We start from the raw sequence: 13,687 nt of genomic DNA, 5'->3' as shown, positions 1-13,687 counted from the left end.
CGCAGGAGGCTGTACTAACAAGGAATCTAATGGAGAATCATTGCTATCACAATGTACCTCTCTCTCTACAAATCCTTTCAAGCATTTCCAAGTTCAATAGAGTGAATGAAACATCCCCTGAATATTATTCTCTCTGTAAACTTTTAATGAAAGTGATATAAAAGTGCAAGATACAAACTTACAACAGATCAATTCATGTGATGCAAATTTTGTAAAAAGCAAAAAAATAGAAAATATGAAGGATTGGTTCATTTATGGAAGTACTAACTTGGATAATGCACTGGGTGGGTCCCTTATCAAAACATCTATAAGCTCAAAGTAAATGATCACAGTACATATAACCACATAACCATATAACAATTACAGCACGGAAACAGGCCATCTTGGCCCTTCTAGTCTGTGCTGAACTCTTACTCTCACCTAGTCCCACCGACCTGCACTCAGCCCATAACCCTCCATTCCTTTCCTGTCCATATATCTATCCAATTTAACTTTAAACGACAACATCGAACCTGCCTCAACCACTTCTGCTGGAAGCTCATTCCACACAGCCACCACTCTCTGAGTAAAGAAGTTCCCCCTCATGTTACCCCTAAACTTTTGTCCTTTAACTCTCAACTCATGTCCTCTTGTTTGAAGCTTCCCCACTCTCAATGGAAAAAGCCTATCCACGTCAACTCTATCAATCCCCCTCATAACTTTAAACACCTCTATCAAGTCCCCTCTCAACCTTCTATGCTCCAAAGAATAAAGACCTAACTTGTTCAACCTTTCTCTGTAACTTAGGAGATGAAACCCAGGCAACATTTTAGTAAACCTCCTCTGTACTCTCTCAATTTTATTGACATCTTTCCTATAATTCAGTGACCAGAACTGTACACAATACTCCAAATTTGGCCTTACCAATGCCCTATACAATTTCAACATTACATCCCACCTCCTACACTCAATGCTCTGATTAATAAAGGCCAGCATACCAAAAGCTTTCTTCACCACCCTAGCCACATGTCACCATATACTACATTGAGATTCATTTTCTTGTGGACGTTCATAATAAATACAAAATAAAACAAAGAATCAATGAAAGACTGCACACAAGACGGACCTAAAACCAATATGCAAAAGACAACAAATTGTGCATATACAAAAGTTAAAAAAAACGAGAAAGTAATAAATACTGAGAACTCCTTGAAAGTGAGTCCATAGGTTGTGAAATTAGTTCAGTGTTGGAGTGAGCAAAGCTAATCACTTTGGTTCTGGAGCCTGATGGTCGAGGGGTAATGACTGTTCCTGAACCTGGTGGTATAGGACCTAAGGCTCCTCTACTTCCTTCCTGATGGCAGCAGTGATAACAGGCAATGGCTTGGATGGTAGGGGTCCTTGATGATGGATGCTGCTTTCCTGCAACAGTGCTCCTTGTTTATGTACTCAGTGGTGGGGAGGGCTTTACCTGTGATGGACTTGGCTGTATCCACTACTTCGTGTAGGCTTTTCTGTTCATGAGCATTGGTGCTTTCATACCAGGCCGTAATGCAACCAGTCAGTAAACTCTCCAACATGCATCTATAGAAGTCTGTCAAAACTTTAGGAGACATGCCAAATCTTGGAGAACTGCTAAGAAAGTAGAAGCATTGCCGTGCTTTTTCTGTAATGGCCCTTATATGCTAGACCCTGGGCAGATCCTCTGAAATGATTACATCACGGAGTTTCAAGTTACTGATCCTTTCCACCTCTAATCCCTTGATGAAGAGTATTCTGATTAAATTATCATTAAGTTGGGTAATAAAAGACACAGAAGTGGGAAGAAAACAGTAACAATGTTACAAAGCTTTCTGCCCCCTCCCCTTCAATCCTAAATTTATTGCACAGTGGATTCCGGTTAATTGGGACACAGCAGGACCAGTATATTTTGGCCCAGTTAAGCAGCTGTCCCAATTAGCCAATGTTTCATGGAAATATTTTAAAAGGTATATGAAAAAAGGCAAACTACTGTTTAACTGAGTAAAAAAATTATGTATTTAAATGAAATACAGAATAAATTAGAATTAGATAGTAGTATCAAAATAGCTACAGTACTATAAAACTGTGAACTACTTCCTCAGGGTTATCAACAGAGGAATTCATTCAGTGTATGCTAACATGTTCTTTTGATTGATTGTAAATTTAAGGGTGGAGCTTAGGAGGACGATGGCACCTAAGAGCAACTCCTTTGCTTGTATCTTCGGGAACAACTCTATTTCTATCTTTAGTATCTCTATTTTTCCCTTTCAGGGTCCTTTTGAAGACCCTGACCTGGAGTTACACACTAACTTCGGTTCTTTGCCAGAATGGGACACGCTCTCAGGGTCTCACGACTGGCCACTATTCGATATACCAAGGACACAGCCTAGAAGACTAGCGCACCTTCAGGGTTCCGAGATTTTGTGGCTCTGGAGGTGGGCGAACTCGAGGTCGGTGCCTGTGCAGGAAACTAGTGTGTCGTGGGAGTACACGGAAGATTGAAAGCAGCAAGCTGGCTGCTGGCTGCATGCCCAGAGACCTGAGTTCTTTGGGCACAGAGCTCGGAAAAAACAAAGCAACAGATTTTTAACATCATGAATCAGCTGGTTATTTGTTATGTCTCCCTTCTCACTGTGAAACTAGACACCTCTTTTTCCCTTACGAGGGAGAGAGAGGGCCTGTGTTATGTCGAATTACCCGGTGAATGAGTAGTCTATGGGGTACTGCAAGTCTGTGTCTTTACTGATGCTTTGCTGCACGCTTGAGTGCTCAGTGGAGGGTGCAGATGCTTTTTTTGCTGGTGGGGGAGAGGGGAATCTTTGCTTTGCTGTTGCTTATGCATGGGTGGGGAGACCTGGGGAGGTTTTGGGGTTCTAACATTTAACTGTCATTCATTCTTTGGGGCACTACTCTGTTTTCGTGAATGTTTAGGAAGAAAAATAATTTCAGGTTGTATACATTTCTCAGACATTAAATGTACCTTTGAAACTTTTGAAATGAACAAAATCAGTGCAGACACCTAGTACAGATAATGGACTGCCTTCAAACAATGCAAACAATTATTGCACCCTCCAAAACTTCATTTTAATTGTAACATTCAAGTTGATTGTTGATACCTTCAAATTCTTCATAGCTGAAGTAGTGAAATGGTTTCATTTTCACTCCCCACTGCGCCTGCCATCTCCAAGCTTGAATGCTTGAAATCGCCATGAGCAAACTAGTTCTGAATTGTCTTACTGTTTATTACTTGTCAACTATCAGTGACAAAAGTTACTGTTTTTGAACACAAACATGCAAGTGAAACTACTCAAAAACTGTTCGTTGTAAGCATAGTGTGGTGTCTAATGGTCAGATGACATGCAAGTGACTGACACTAGTTAGAAAATGTCTCCTGTCCCAATTAAATGGCATAGTGTTCCCAAATAAACAAAGGAAATCCTGGCTATTTTCTTGATTTGTTTTTGTTCTTTAAGAGTTAACATAAGAACATAAAAAATAAAAGCAGGAATAGGCCATCTGGCCCTTTGAGCCTGCTCCGCCATCCAATAAGATTATGGCTAATCTGACCACGGACTCATCTTCACCTACCTGCCTTTTCCCCATAACCCTTAATTCTTCTTCTATGCAAAAATCTATCCAAACTTGTCTTAAGTACACTTACTGAGGTAGCCTCCAATGCTCCATTGGGCAGAAAATTCCACAGAATCACCACTCTTTGGGAAAAGTGGTTCCTCCTCATCTCTGACCTAAATTTACTCCCTGAAATCTTGAGGCTATGTCCTCCAGTTCTAGTCTCACCTACCAGTGGAAACAACTTTCCTGCTCCTATCTTATCTATCCCTTTCATAATTTTTTATGTATCTATAAGATCTCCTCTCATCCCAAATAAGCAGTTGCCCTCATTAGCAGATGGCCCAACTAAGCAGAATCCACTGCACATAATTTTGCCCAGAAGTTTTCAGTATTTCTCGGATGACCACAGGCAGAACCCTGTTTGAAAAATGGGCTCTATCAAGTCACTGCTTGCCATTTCCCTGAATTCCCAAACATTCAAAATACACCTCCCCACATAGAGTCACAGAATTACAGAGAAGTACATCACAGAAAAAGGCCCTTCAGCCCATCTAGTTCATGCCAAAACCATTTAAACTACCTACTCCCATCGACCTGAATCAGGACCAAAGCCCTCCATACTCCTACCATCCATGTACCTATCCAAACTTCTCTTAAACATTGACATCAAGCTCACATGCACCAATTGTGCTGGCAGCTCATTCCACATTCTCACAGCACTCTGAGTGAAGAAGTTTCTCCTCATGTTCCCCTTAAACTTTTCACCCTTAACCCATGATACTTGGTTGTAGTCCTACCCAACTTCAGTGGGAAAAACCTACTTGCACTAACCCTATCTATACCCTCATAATTTTGTACATCTCTATCAAATCTCCTCTCAGTCTTCTAAGTTCTAAGGAATACAGCACTAACCTGTTCAATCTTTCCTTATAACTCAGGTCCTCCAGACCCAGCAACATCCCTGTAAATTTTCTCTGTACTCTTTCAACCTTGTTTACATCTTTCCTGTAGGTAGGTGACCAAAACTGCACACAGTATTCCAAATTAGGCTCACCAACATCTTGTATAACCTCAACATAACATTCCATCTCCTGTACTCAACACATTGATTTATGAAGGCCAGTGTTCAAAAAGCTTTCTTTATGACCCTATCTACCTATGAAGCCACTTTCAACTAATTATGGACCAGTATTATCAATTCCCTTTGTTCTACCACACTCCTCAGTGCCCTGCTGTTCACTGTGTACCCTGGTTGGTCCTACCAAAGTGCAAAATCTCACACTTGTTTGTGTTAAATTCCATCTGCCAATCTGCAGTCCAATTTCCAGTTGATGCAAGTCCCTCTGCAAGCCATGATAGCCTCCTTTGCTGTCCACTACATGCCCATCTTGGTATCATCCGCAAACTTGCCGATCCAGTTGACCACGTTATCATCCAGATCATTGATGTAGATGGCATACAACAAAAGACCCAGCACCGACCCTTGCAGCACACCAGTAGTCACGGGCTTCCAGTCATAAAGGCAACCATCTACTACCACTCTCTGACTTCTCCCACAAAGCCACTGTCTAATCTAATTTACTACCTCACCCTGAATGCTGCATGACTGTACCTTTTTGACCAACCTCCCATGCAGGACCTGGTCAAATGCCTTGTCCATGTAGACAACATCCATTGCCTTGCCTTCATCAACTTTCCTGTTAATTCAAAAACTCTATAAGATTGGTTAGACATGACCTACCATGCACAAAGCCATGCTGACTATCCTTATACTTACATGTCTATCCAAATACTTATATATCTGGTCCCTTAGAATACCTATGAATAACTTTCCCACTACTGATGTCAGACTCACGGGCCATATTGGAGAAAACATAAAGACAATTTTAAAAATCAAGATAAAGAGTTTCTGCCCCACTTCTCATATGACTTCACAATTTTCCTTTAATGCCCAGTACTTTAAGACTAGTAGAGAAAACCTTGGCAAGAATTATCAGGATCTATTGCTGGAGCATCCAAATGGCATCATGAGCATAATATGATTTTCAAAGCCAAATAAGTAATTTCTTCAGCAAAGTAAATAGCAGCCTTCTTTATCCAAGGTTGGGGCAAATCTCCACTCCTCCACTAAAGTTGAACCATAGTGAATCTCTGTTTACTTGATGGAAATTCTCCACCTTCTGAAGCTAAAATTGCAAAAGTCAAGAGATATAGCCAGAGATAGCAATACATTTCCAGTATGATCAAATGACCTGCCATATTAGTAAAACATCTAGGCTTTACAATAAAATATGATCAAAAATATGTGAAACCTTCCAATAAAAGCATTCCCATAGTTCTAACTATCAGTTCCTACAATAGGATCATTTTATTGGAATGAATTAGAAAACTGAGCTATTAGTTATCAGTAAAACTGAGCTATGCCTATGGCCTTTTAAATATCCAAAAAGCATGTAACTGGAATATGAAATGCAGTATTTTTATGGGATTCACAGAAATCTCTTGACTAACTAAAGCCAATTGCCTTGGGTCCTGTTGTCAACAACTATATAAATCAAATGCATCCTAATTTGAACACAGACATCATTAAAATGCAGTATACTTAAGCTGCCTTTAAATATTTGAAGACACAACATAGCAGGTCAAATGTTTCACCTGAAAAATCCAACTTAGACTATTAAAAGTTCAAAATAAATTATAAAAGCATACATCTTGCAACAAGTTGATGCTTACTGACACCTACCTGTCTAAATTGTTGATTTGTCTGATGTTATTACCATATAGTTTAAGTTCTATTATTTCACATTTATTATCCAAATTCTCAATTTCTTCTATGGAATTGCAGGAAAGGTCCAAAATCTTTGTTCCCTTCAACTGCAATAAAATAAACAGCAGGATTTCAGTACGTGGCATAGTTAAATTTCTTCACCAGAGCATGTTTTGAGAAAACAGAACTGAAATTTTTCCAACATGGGTAGATTAAAAACTTATTCACATTAACCTCCTTCCAGTCTACATTAACTTTATTTAAATAAACAGGAATTTCAGAATTATTATATGTTGCAGAACAAAGGCATAAAAAGCTTTAAATGTTTATGGCTGCTTGATACAGAATGCTAGTAAAAAAAAATAAACAACTAACATGCAAAGGAGAGGAAAATGTGAAGATGCATTTCTTATGAAATAAAGATTACTGCAGCATTGCTTTCTCCAGGAACATTCTTTCAATGTTCCTAAAGATAGTAAAATATGCCTTGCAAAAAACACCAAGGCATGATCTCTATATAAGGAATTGACAAAACACATCCTGCTATTGTAGAACAATGCTCAATTATGCTGTGCCAAAAAGTCTTCTGTACTTCACTACCAACAAAAGATCACCAACCTGAAACACTAATTTTCTCATTCCACATGTGCTGTCTGATCTGCTGAATGCTTCATCAAAATTTTACTTTTCCAATAATAAATACAGTAATATTAGCACCACCATTCTCGTCCCTTGGTTTAATATTATTGTCCATTTTTTCTTAATAATTAGGGAAAGGAAGTCATTAATTTTACAACTCTAAGTTCATCACATTTTGGCAGGTTCAGTTGATTACTTTTTATTAACCATTAGTATCCAAAATATTCCAAAAGGAGAGACAACAATTTACCTAAAGAACAATTCAGAATTGTTTAATACACAAGGATATACTTGTTTAATTTGTGTAATTGTTTAATACACATTCAACTTATGAATGATGAGGTATTTGGAAAGACTATGTTTTCGCCACCACTAAGTCTGGTAACGTGAATTGTAACCAGTGTTTACATGGACCACTGAAGTCTTACCTTAGAAAAGGCTTACACAATGAAATTTGAAAAATCTTATAAAATTGGTGCAAAAATCTGTAACCATTTTCTAAAGTTAAAACTTAATTCATAAGCAGTCATGGTTAATAAATGCATAGTGAACGCTTACGATTTCAAACTTTTCTATCTTCTTAATTCCTTTTCCATGTAGATCTAATGTATTGTTCCCACATCCACTCGTTTGGTTTATTGAAAACTTTGGAAAACAAATTCAAGATTGGTCAATTGACCATCATTCTTTTCACTTGAGTAAACATCTAGGTATAAAAAATGAAACACAGATCTTTCATTTTGGGTTTAGAATACATATACATTGACTAAAGGTTTTCCCAACATACATCTACAAGGACTGTAAGTGAAATGGGATTGGGGAATTACAGCATTTGTGTATCTGAAACTATGAAAGCATCCTAATTGGCAACCTCACTCAGAAGCAGATGTTCTTCGCATTGCTGATAAGAAGAGCCTGGAGGGATAACAGCTGTTAGAATGCATTAGTTGGAAGGAAAGAATTAGACAACCATATAGCTAGAATTTTCTGTCTACTATAATTGGCTTTGAAAAGAAAGCCAAAAGCAGCCATCTGTCAAAGAATGTGCCCACAAGATATTCAAACAATTTATGGTGCATATAGTAGAATAAGATATGAAATTAGTTATGTAGAGGCTTGATTAACAAATGGGAAGCATGAGTTCAAAGCCCACCAGGATAACTGTGGAATATAGGTTCAGTTAATAATATGAAATTTGAAAAAAACAGCAAGTGCTAGTAATGATGACCTTACCAGATAACCCAGTTTTTCAGGTTTATTAATGCCCCTCAGTAAAATAAGTTTCACAATTTTACCTTGTCTAAACAGGAGAAAGTGTAAAATTGGAATGTCACTTTGCATCAAGCTACTTACTGAATCCAGTCAAGACCTCGGGAGCGGGGAGGGGGAGGGGTAAGTGATTGGAGACTGTAAGGCAAACTAATCAAGCAGTAACCTGACACAGTTGTATCAGATTCCTTCATTCCAGTTTCTGGGCAGGTCTGGTCCCATCAGCAAGGCAGATCTACCAGAGGTGGGGTCACTCTAGTATCATGGTAGGGGAAAATAATCCAATCACGTTGAGTATTGTATGGTCATTTATGTGTGGGACCACTCCAGGTAGATGCAGATACTGTAACCGGCACAAAATCAATAATAATGTTTGGAAGTTGCTATTTTATCCTTCCACGAACCTGGCCTTTTGGAGTCTTCTTATTGGTTACCATAACTTCTTTTACAGAAGCGGGTTTTGTTCCTGGACGGGTTGATCTTGAAGCCTGAGCGCTGTGTATTCTTTTCATATTGGTCTGGTTTCTTGGGAATACATAAGAGATACATCAACATTAACTTTAAAGCTAATTACAAATAGAAATTGAAAGACAATATAATTGACCATGAATTCTATTTTTTGACCTTCACATTTCCACCTTTACTCGCTCTTGAAGAGTAAAGACATAGCCAATTACTACAAAACTATACTTCAGGCCTGACTATCTTCTTTTACAAAGAGGACCAAAATGGCAAATCAAATTATTTCCAATAGACATTTTCATCAATGCAGAAAGAAGTCTTGAATTTGTGGGGAGCTCCTTGCGGCAGTCATTCCTAATGCATGTTAAAGTTGGACTCCCTGTGGAAACCAGTGACATCACATCAGCTTCATGCAGTTACCCAATGCTACATTTAGATATTTTCCCACTAAGCTCATCTGAATGGGTGCACATTCAGCAACTCCTCTCATTTTGATTGAAAGGACATGAGTACAAGGAAAAGAATTAAATTTCAGGTATTTTACATTATTTCGTTATTAATTGAGATAGGTTACATATATTTGATTGTCTTAGGTGCTTTTTAGTGTTTAACTTATTTTTAATAATTTTAAAATGATTCAGAATCCAGTCTTCCACCTGGAAATGCCACTCACAACAATTTTACCATATATTGCCATATTATTTTTCCATCAGTGTTGGCGCGTGGCCAAGTGGTTAAGGCGTTCATCTAGTGATTTGAAGGTCGCTAGTTTGAGCCAGCGTGTGAGTCCTTGAGCAAGGCACTTAACCACACATTGCTCTGCGATGACACCGGTGCCAAGCTGTATAGGTCCCAATGCCCTTCCCTTGGACAACATCGGTGGCGTGGAGAGGGGAGACTTGCAGCATGGGCAACTGCTGGTCTCCATACAACCTTGCCCAGGCCTGCGCCCTGGAAACTTTCCAAAGTGCAAATCCATGGTCTCATGAGACTAACAGATGCCTATTATTTTTCCATCAAAAACCTTTGCTGCGTCCACCACAGAAGGTGGGATTTGCTGGTGGCCATCCATTATAATTCTATTTCTAATTTTATTCTATTCCCATTCTGACATGGGAATACAATCAATACAATCCTCTACAATCACAACAAGGCTACCCTCTTGTTGGATTAGCAACAGCTCATATTCCAACTGGGTAACCTCCAACCTGATGGCACGAACATCAATTTCTCTCTCTTCTCTCCCTTTGTCACTCCCCATTCTGGCTTTTTCTCTTATTCCTCCTCTTCTCCTCACCTACTCATCACCTACTTCTGGTGCCCCTACTCCTTCACTTTCTCCTATGGTCCACTGTCCTCTCTTATTAGATTCCTTCCTCTTCAGCCCCTTGCCTCTTCTACCTATCACCTTACTTCATCCCCCCCACCCACTTCCCTTCCCTTCACCTGTTCTCACCTATCATCTGTCAGTTTTATTCTATCCCCTCCCTTCACCTATTTATTTTGACTCCTTCCCCCTCCCCTTCCAGTCCTGATGAAGACTCACAGCCCGAAACATTGACTGCTTATACCCCCCTCCATAAAAGTTGCTTAACCTGCTGAGTTCCTCCAGGATTTTGTCTGTGTTGCTCCCATATTACCCACATTCACCCCAGCCCAATGAGAAGGTGCAACGTGAAGAACCAATGTAAGAGAGGCCTCCACACTGCACCACCTGAGGCCTTATAGAAGGCAAAGAGGGGCTAGAGATTTGTTATCTGTTAAACAGCCACTTATTTCAAGCCTATAGGATCCAAAGAGTATTTTCTTTTAAAAGTAAAATGAAAGCATTAATTTAAGTTACATTTTTAATTAAAACGCACAATCAAAACATTAAACTAAAATAACTTAAAATAATTTTACCTACCCATTTATTTGTAATTTAAAGCCCTAGAATTCTCTTTAAAATCACAGGTTTTCAGGTCCTACACCAGGTAAGACCTGCTGCATACCTAAGTCACAATTTCCTGGTACAGGTATAATAATAGGGAACCAGAACTAGACTTGATTGGTCAACTCCAAATGGCATCCAGGGACAAAGTGTAATGACGGATGCACCACCTTTCAGAACCACTAGCCACAGACAGCAAGAACTATCCCAACAACTTTTAATAACTTAAGTTTTAATATTTTTTCTTACTTTGCAAATAATGCTGAAAATTATAAGCATTCAAAGTATTTTGTTAGCTTTTACAGAGATCTAGCTTGGAGGTGTAGAATAGCCAGCTGTGAAAGCTGCATGAAGTTTTGCAGGTCAGAAAAGTCTTAAAGACCTTGATCACTGTAAACATTGAGAGTCAGAGAGAAAAAAAATGCTCTTGATAATTATAAATTTGGAATTGTGGCAAAGTACAATTTTAAAGCTACACTTCTAACCACTGCTATCTGAAGTTAAGGCAACTTCAGCAGGCTGGATAGGGCTATCACTCCTTATATTGCTCAAAATTATCATGGTATTTATATAGTGAACACAAAGCTGCTCTTCATCACATAGTTGTGGATGCCTTACATCCAAGCAATCAGATTCTGGAAATCTTTCTGTACCAAGGTCAAGTAAAAGCTTGCTGCAAACACTGAACAGGTCAAACAGCATCTGTGAAAAGGGCAACACAACATTTCATGTCTGGGACCCTTCACCAAAAATGAGAAAGAACTGGAAAAGATAGAAAACAAGCTTGATAAAGTCACTAAATAATTATTATCAACAAATCACCAGCAGAAATAACACACTGGATCACTGTTACACTAAGTTCAAGAGTGTCTACCATGCAATTCTACCCCCACACTTTGGTAAGTCTGATCACCTGGCTGTACTTCTACTCCCTGAGTATGAGGAGACTGAAGACTGCAGCACTAGTAGTGAGAACCAAATAGGTATGGACCTGGGAGTGCTTACAGGACTGCTTTGAATCAGTGGACTGGATTGTGATCAGGGAGTCAGCTTCAAGCCTGGATGAGTATGCCACAGTTGTCACCAACTTCATGAAAACCTGTGTGGATGAGTGTTTGCCTACGAAAAACTTACTGTACATTCCCAAACCAAAAGCTGTGGATGAACCAGGAGGTTCCTGGTCTGTTGAGGGTTAGGTCTGTGGCATTTAAGTCTGGTGATCCAAGTCTGTATAAGAAAGTCAGATATGAATTATAGAGGGCTATTTCAAGGGCTAAGGAACAATTCTGGGAGAGCTTGGCGGCGACATCAGATGCACGTCAACTCTGGCAGGGATTGCAGGCAATTACTTCCTACAAAGCAAAATCCAACATCATGAGTGGCAACGTTGCTTCACTACCAGATGAGCTCAATGTCTTTTATGCTCACTTTGAAAGGGAGAATAAAGTCACAGCTATGAGGATCCCTGCAGCATCCGGTGACCCTGTAATCTGTCTTGGAGTCTGATGTCAGGCTGTTTATCAAGAGGGTGAACCCTTGCAAGGCGGCTGGCCCTGGTGGAGTACCTGATAAGGCTCTGAAAACCTGTGCCAACCAACTGGCAGGAAAATTCAAAGATATTTTCAGTCTCTCACTGCTGCAGTCAGAAATTTCCACCAGTTTCAAAAGGGCAACAATTATACCGATGCCCAAGAAGAGTAGCGTTGAGTTGCATCCCGATGAAATGATTTGAAAGGTTGGTCATGGCTAGAATCAACACCTATCTCAGGAAGGATCCCGACCCACTACAATTTGTCTATCACCACAACAGGCCTACATCTGACACGATCTCAATGGCTGTCCAAGCAGCCTTGGATCACCTGGACGATGCAAATACCTGTGTCAGGATGTTGTTTATTGACTACAGCTCAGCATTTAACACTATCATTCCAAATGACCTGATCAAAAAGATACAGAACCTAGACCATTGTACCTCCCTCTGCAACTGGATCCTCAATTTCCTAACCGGAAGACCAAGATTTGTGCAGATTGAAAATAACATCTCTACCTCGCTGACAATTAACACTGGCACTCCACAGGGATGTGTTCTCCACTCTCTCTATACCCAAGTTTGTGTGGCTAGACATAGCTCAAACTGCATCTATAAATTTGCTGATAATGCAACCATTGTTGGCGGGATTTGCTGGTGATGAAAGGGCATACAGGAGTGAGATATACCAGTTAGTTGAGTGGTGTCACAGCAACAAACTTACATCCAACGTCAGCAAGACCAAACAGCTGATTGTGGACTTCAGGATGGGCATGATGAGGGAACACAAACCAATCCTCATGGGAGATCAGAAGTGGAGAGAATGAGCAATTTCAAGTTCCTGGGTGTCAATATCTCTGAGAACCTACCCTGGATGCAACATATTGATGCAGCTATAAAGAAGGCAATGGCTATATTTCATTAGGAACTTGAGAAGATTTGGTTTATCAACTAAAACACTCAAAACTTCTACAAATGTACTATGGAGAGCATTCTGACTGACTGCATCACCACCTGGTATGGGGGGGGGGGGGCTACTGCCCAATATCAAAATAAGTTGCAGAAACTTGTGAAATTAGTCATCTCCATCATGGATACTAGCCTCTGTAGTATCCGAGACACCTTCAAGGAGTGGTACCTTAGGAAGGTGGCGTCCATCATTAAGGACCCCACCACCCAGGACATGCCCTCTTCAGACTGTTACCATTGGGAAGGAGATACAGAAGCCTGAAGGCACATACCTAGCGATTCAGGAACAGCTTCTTCCCCTCTGCCATCTGACTGCTAAATGAACCCATGAATGAACTCAATGAACCTAAATGAACCTCACTACTTTGTTTATTTGTCATTTGCATTACTTATTTTAACTTAACTATTTAATAGACAAATGTATACTTAATGTAACTCATTTTTAATCTATTTTTATTTATCATGTATTTCATTGTACTGCTGCCGTAAAGTTAACAAATTTCACGACATATGCCAGTGATATTAATTCTGATTCTGACTCTGAAAACAA

The 13,687-nt window shown here is 39.6% G+C and overlaps 1 protein-coding gene across 1 annotated transcript in view; it reads right to left on the bottom strand.

Annotated features, from left to right (window-relative positions):
- Positions 1-13,687, bottom strand: part of LOC134336622 (protein phosphatase 1 regulatory subunit 7-like) — a 170,862-nt gene that overhangs the window by 129,786 nt on the left and 27,389 nt on the right. Inside the window, exons 3-5 of the mRNA XM_063030965.1 lie at positions 8,653-8,773; positions 7,538-7,624; positions 6,317-6,447 (exon numbers count right to left, since the gene is read on the bottom strand). Coding sequence (XP_062887035.1) covers positions 6,317-6,447; positions 7,538-7,624; positions 8,653-8,773 — 339 coding nt within the window. The remainder of the gene's footprint in view (positions 1-6,316; positions 6,448-7,537; positions 7,625-8,652; positions 8,774-13,687) is intronic.

This window comes from Mobula hypostoma, chromosome 22, assembly GCF_963921235.1.
Source record: "Mobula hypostoma chromosome 22, sMobHyp1.1, whole genome shotgun sequence".
NCBI classification, from domain to species: Eukaryota; Metazoa; Chordata; class Chondrichthyes; order Myliobatiformes; family Myliobatidae; genus Mobula; species Mobula hypostoma.
The sequence above is the reverse complement of the archived record's forward strand: the minus strand, read 5'-3'. Positions and strand labels throughout refer to the sequence as shown.